The 6034-nt window shown below is 51.5% G+C and overlaps 1 protein-coding gene across 5 annotated transcripts in view; it reads left to right on the top strand.

The window, feature by feature from the left end:
- The window catches only part of DIXDC1 (DIX domain containing 1), a 55534-nt gene extending 50126 nt beyond the window's left edge, over nucleotides 1-5408 (top strand). For 4 of the 5 annotated variants that reach the window (XM_014521326.2, XM_025207645.1, XM_025207647.1 and 1 more), the window contains 3 exons: nucleotides 633-741; nucleotides 1323-1431; nucleotides 2071-2151. In XM_014521326.2, the coding sequence (XP_014376812.1) occupies nucleotides 633-741; nucleotides 1323-1431; nucleotides 2071-2151 (299 nt within the window). Of the gene's footprint in view, nucleotides 1-632; nucleotides 742-1322; nucleotides 1432-2070 lie in introns of all 5 variants that reach the window. The other variant, XM_025207644.1, reaches the window with a different exon arrangement.
- Nucleotides 5409-6034: the final 626 nt, after the last annotated feature.

Genomic DNA, 6034 nt, shown 5'->3' on the forward strand with positions numbered 1-6034 from the left:
CTCCTCCCAAAGTCCCCACAGGCTCCATCTGCTATGCTGAAGCAGCCAGATTATATAGGCCCCAGCAGCCCCGGGCTCAAAAAGATTTGGTTGCGCAGAGCTCAGTGACGGTGCCAGGAACTTGCTAAACCAGCAACCTTGGGATGAGCGTCCAGATCTCTGGCTTGCTTGCTTTCTACCATAAAGGGCAAAGCCCAGAGACACACCCTGGGGCCTTTGGCACAGACACACCTGCATTGCAGGAATGGGGAGGGCAGGGGAGCAGCCAGAGGGAGAAAAGAGCAGCAGCTCACAAGATCAAACCCCTCCCTGCTCCACGCAGCAGGCGTGGGTGCAGGTTACATCTTTCTGAGCAAGTCACCCAGGGGAGCTGCTCTCGGGAATTCCTGCAGCCCAGCAGTGTTATCCTGCACCAGTGACCCCACGTTGTAGCACCTTGTTTTCTTGCACGAGGAAATTCCCCACCCTTTGCAGTGGGAGAGACTCCACCAGCACCGAGTGGGTCTTTCCCAAGTCTGTCTCCTCCGGTCCTGTTCGGAGAGGATGCTGAGAACAAACTGGCATGAGGGGGTGGGAGGATGCCGCGCTCTTCCCAGGCAGCAGTGACACACTCTGTGTTTCTCTCTCTGCAGAACTGCCTCACTCTCACAGCACGCCCACGATGAGCAGCAGTGCCTGCACCAAAGTGCTCTACTTCACAGATCGCTCACTCACTCCCTTTATGGTCAACATACCAAAGAGGTGAGGCCTGGCTCTGCTGTGCTGATGTGGACACTAACGGAGTTGTGAGAGAGAGACACCAATTTCCTCTGTCCAGGGCAGGTTCAGCCACCAAACCACATTCCCCATCCCTTAATCTTATCTCATGGCACAGGGGAAGCAAGGACACAAGAACAGCCCAGAATTGTGCATGTTTGTCGTTTTTGGCTGGAGATCCCTGAGGTGTCCCGCGCCTGATGCATGTGTATTGAGTTTGTACGTGTAAAGCCCCAGGCTTTAAGAGGATTCTAGTGGGCAGCAGCCAGGCAGTTTCGCCTTAGCAGGACATAAACCATGCAAGGCAGGACTCTGCCATCTGATGAAAAAGCAGCTCTTGGTGGCAGTACAAATAGGAAACAAGGGTCAGGAGGGGATTGTTTTCTGTAAATAAGAAACACCGTTCTGATCCCATGCTTCATGCTGTTGGAGGGGTGTCCTTGTGCTGTTGTCGAGTAAGTTGCTTGACAGCCAGGCACATGCTAGTGACAGCTGCGTCTGCACACCTGATCTTAATCCTGTGGCCCAACCTGCCGAGGAGGATAGCTTTGACTCTTATCTTGCAGGTTAGGTGAAGTGACTCTGAAGGACTTTAAGGCAGCTATTGATCGGGAAGGAACCCACCGGTACCACTTCAAAGCCCTGGATCCAGAGTTTGGCACGGTCAAGGAGGAGGTATGTGTGTCTGCACAGTTGTGATCGTGGTTTGTATATGGGTTTACCGCTGCAGCAGTGGCTTGGCCACCTCTGACACGTTCGGTTCCCAAGGGAGTGAAATCTCTGAGCAAACTCGTATTCCCAGAGCCACGATTCGGGGGATTCCAGCCCCCGGGTAAAGAGCCAAAATGGGACTCTTTGTTTCATTCAGAGCGGTGACATGAATGTGATCACAGACGTGCCCCACTGGAGAGTAATGTACCCCATTGCAGGAACACATTTAAAGTGCATCAGTACCAGTCTCTCCAAAAACAGTGTTATCTAATGCTCTGAACCCAGGGTGGGATTCAGCAGGTTCCCCAGTTTTCATACTTGACCCCCCATGGGACTTTATTTTCACTGTCATTAACTTGGGGATAATAGTCCTTGCTTTTCCCAGTGGGGTTGAATAGGGAAGCAGAACTGCTGCTTCTAAAGCCCTTTGGGAACATGAAGTCTTGTATAAGTGCCAGGTGATGTGTTGTTCTGTGATTTGTGTGGTGCAGTATGAGCTAGGAAGAAGCACTCAGCTCACGCTTCCTTCTGTGGTGCCCCTTGCCCAGGACAAAGAGATGCTCCAGCTCTGAAATGACCAGCTCCTCTCTGCTTTTTCTACAGGTTTTCCATGATGATGACATCATTCCTGGGTGGGAGGGGAAAATTGTGGCCTGGGTGGAAGAAGATAATGGGGAGAATTAACTAACTCCTAGGTGGTGTTATTGTGGGCACCTGTAAGTGGCTGCTATGTCCAGATACAATGACCAAAAAGAGCGTGAGCTGGGATGCGTCCAATGCAAGCTGCCAAAAGTGAGGACTTCTCTGCAAATGACGGGTAAAACAGGTTTTTGCGTGCGAGGAAGCCCGGCATCTCACTTCCCATGGCCAAATGCAGACAGTGGTGTGAGACTGAAATGACAGGTTTGTGGGAAGGAATCATCTTGCTTTGTGCTGTTGACAAAACCCGAAAGGCCTTAATGATGTGGTTCTCTCTTCCCCTGTCTCTGCATTCCCAAAATGCCTGCTGCTGTTTGACATCTGGACATGTCCACTCTGATCTCTGGCATACAGTATTACGTGAACCTGCACTCATGGCTAAGACATGAAGCTCTGCCCTTATGAACCAGAAGATGCTGCTAGATTCGACGTACCAGAGGGTGTGACCAGCCAAAGCCAGTCCCAGAGCGTGTGCCGAAGAGGCAGAATCCCCCCCAGAGAATTGCATGGCTTCTTGCTCCAGGAACCTGGCATCACGGGGAGGGCATCTGCCAGGCAGCACAGCGTGCGACACAAGGCAAAGACCGGCAAGGCTGCCCTTGTTCCCCAACATAGGCTTCTGCTTCCCAGGCTTGCTTCTCCCGTTCTCCCTCCAACCTGTACTCGCCTCTGCGCTCGTCTGTGCTTCTTGCTTTATTGCCTTGGGAACAAAGGTGCTTCCTTAGCGGGGATGGATTTTGTTTTGGGGGAGGGTGCAGGATCTGCCCTGGCTCTGGCACTTCTGCCTCTTCCTTCACCGCCTCCTTTTCCCTGCAGCTATCACCATTCCTGCATTGACCTTTCTCCAGCTAGGCAGACAGATCATGCCATCTACTCTCCCAGGAGACCCAGCAGGGCTGTTTCTTTCAGGACTAAGTGGTGGCGCGTTGGTGCATCCATGTGAACCTGGTGGTCACTGACTAGTTGGGCTATCAAGCAACTCACCAGTGGCAGGACAGATGTGAGCAGCAGCCCCATTCCTCTGCATGCCTTCTGCACTGGGGAGCTAGAAGCGGTTGGTTGGGAAGTCGTGCACCCCGAAGTCCCTTAGGGCTTCAGCTTTTTTCACTGCACTGCCAGACTCTGCCCTAACAAACATGTCAGGCAGCCAGACTTCTGCACAGCTGGCTGCAGCAGACGCTCCGGACTGATAAGGTCAAACAGTGAGCCAAGGCTTTGTCGGTTCACCTCTGGTACAGGGGCCTCACCCTTGGGGTGCGCGCGTCTGTGTCCTGCGTGGGAGGCTGGGACATGAAGGAAACCTGGGTTTGTTGTTTTATATTAACGTGTCCTTTTGTAAACTCGTTCCTGTTTTTTGGAATTATTTTGTACCAGTTTACATTGTTGTCTGAGGACTGTGTCTATTTTTATACCTGTGCAAGTACCTTCTGGATATTTCCACACTTCCTGTACTGTATTTTACTCATTTTCTAGAGGACACTGAGATGTTTTACAGGCTCCTGTTGGTACCACACAGTGGGCTCCATAACTAGCTTTATTTTACTATGAAAGTCCAACTAGTCCCTAATGATTTTGTACTTCACCAGTTGCTGTACACACAGTTACGGCGTTTCATTTATCACGTCACTCCCTCTACGTATGGGACAAGCTTGGATGCCTTTCTGCCCTGCTCCCGCACTGATAGGACACGAGTCGGCTGTTAGGCCATTGTTGCTCTGTACAGTTTCGTAGGGTGATTTACACAAACGCTTTCTTGCCACAAACAGCAGTCACGTCATCAGAATTTGGGAAAGTTCATTGGTAGGAGGAAAACCAGGTCTGTCCTGGAAAGGAATAGGTTCTCTTCCTCCTGGGAAATCAGCCGTTTCTCTTTTGCATGAATCTTCGTGGATTGCTATAAGACAGCATGGGGTTATCGGACTCAAATTCATTGTTGTATTTCAATTGCATTTGATCTTGAATGTCTCTTTATTCAAGTTTTACTTGACCCTTTTATTTCTGTGAGAGTTGGATGCTTAGGTAGCACTTACCTATTTTATACTGGCAACAGAGACAGTAATTGTTCATAGGCCTCCATACACGGACCCTAGAAACCCTTTGCGCTGCTCAGAAACGAGCAGTGTTTGAGTCACGTTCTGGAGGACCGGATATCAGATGCGGTCAAGCCTTTCACCTGCGGTCTAGCTCAGGAGTGACCCACCATTACCACCCTAGCCGTGGCTGGTGGGTGCTCTAAGAGGAGAGAGTTGGGAATCTCAGTCTGGTTCCTCGTGGGCGGCTGTCCAGATCACTAACAGTGGTTACGACGGCTGTCTTTATTCCCTGTTGGCAGTCCCCAGGGAGACCCAGGGCTGAATCAGGCTGGAGACGGTTACTCTCTCGCGTTCCCGTCAGGACCCTTAGGGCTGGGGTAGCACAGCGAGGGGACCTCGCACTGCTGCTGGTCATGCAGGTCCTGGGAGAGGTGATTTTATTCTTTCCACCTGTCTCCCAGACAGCTTTGACTTGCCTTGCCAGCTTTGATGTCCACAACAGGTGACTTCTGAGTTCAAACCCCTTAGTTATTGGCATCCTGCTTGTGGGTGACCCAAAAAAAATCACTGGGAGTTAGCTGTATGAAGCCAAGAGCAGGCATATTAGTACTTCTGACATGGAGCCTAAAGGCTAGGATTATGCCTCGTTCTCCACCCTTACAGAGGCTGTAACGTGTGTAAGTCCAGTTCAGCTGGTTCCTGCAATGACTTTGCAGTTGTCTCGGGGTTTTCTGTCTTTGCATGAACTGGAAGGGATCCAAGGTAGCCGGGAAACCTCCCAAACCGCAGCCTTTCATAACACCATGGGCAAACAATGGGCAGGACTCATCCCTGCTACAAGACTGACTTTGGTGATTTTTATTCCTGATTTAGACCAGGGTACATGGGATCAGACTCAGGCCCTTGGACCTGAATTTGAAATGTTTTCCTTTGCTTCTGTGTTTATTTCTGCCCTTTCTTCACAGCTGCTTTCTGGTTTCCTCAAGACTGTAAGTCGATTATATAACATATGCGCTATATGTAAAGTTCTATTTTCATAGAAACGACGAAGTTTGCATTCATCGCTTTTTAAAAGGACCGTTCTTCTCAGCCTCCCTGCCCAACAGCGCTGAGGACTGAGCTTTACCTGTACATCAAAGACCTCAGCCTATCTGACTTGGATGTATTCTGGATTTGTGGACCAAGAAAAAATAATCTCAATAAACTGAAGTTTGCAAACTGAGTCTAATGCATGCTGTTGAGTGGGGGGGGGGGGGGGGGGGGGTGGCATGTGTTTCAGGGTGTTTTTAAGCCTCCCTCAGAGGCACTGGGTGGGGATCCACGAGAGCCACTTCCACCTGGTCATCCCTGGTACCGGCTCTGAGCTCCCCAATCGACAGAAAAGCCCAAGTGCGCAAAGATAAAGATACGGACACCGCTTTTGTCACATGAAAGACGAGGCATTGGGTGTTGGCGACTGGGGTGGACCAACGCTTCTGCTGGGACCAAACCCAGGCGTTTCCGGCCACACGATCTCGCCTCTGCTCCGGGTCAGACCCAGGGCGGGCTCAGGGACAGGAAAGAAGATTATCCCCGGGCCAGCCCGGCCGCGTCTACCGGAGATGCTATGCTGTGCACTGCACCTTAAAGCGTCACCGTCTGCGTGTGCGGGCCACGACTAGTCTACCGCGCAGTAAATGGGCGGCCGGTAGCCCATTTACTGCGCAGTGAAGCCACGCGGTACTAAACTGATGACCACATACTGTCCATTTACTGCGCGCTAAAGCCACCCGGCACGACCCGCACGTGCCCGGAGGCGCGGGCTGCTGCGCAGCTGGCAGGCGGGCGGGAGCTCG

This window comes from Alligator sinensis, unplaced genomic scaffold (genome assembly GCF_000455745.1).
Source record: "Alligator sinensis unplaced genomic scaffold, ASM45574v1 scaffold1241_1, whole genome shotgun sequence".
In the NCBI taxonomy this organism is placed as follows: domain Eukaryota; kingdom Metazoa; phylum Chordata; order Crocodylia; family Alligatoridae; genus Alligator; species Alligator sinensis.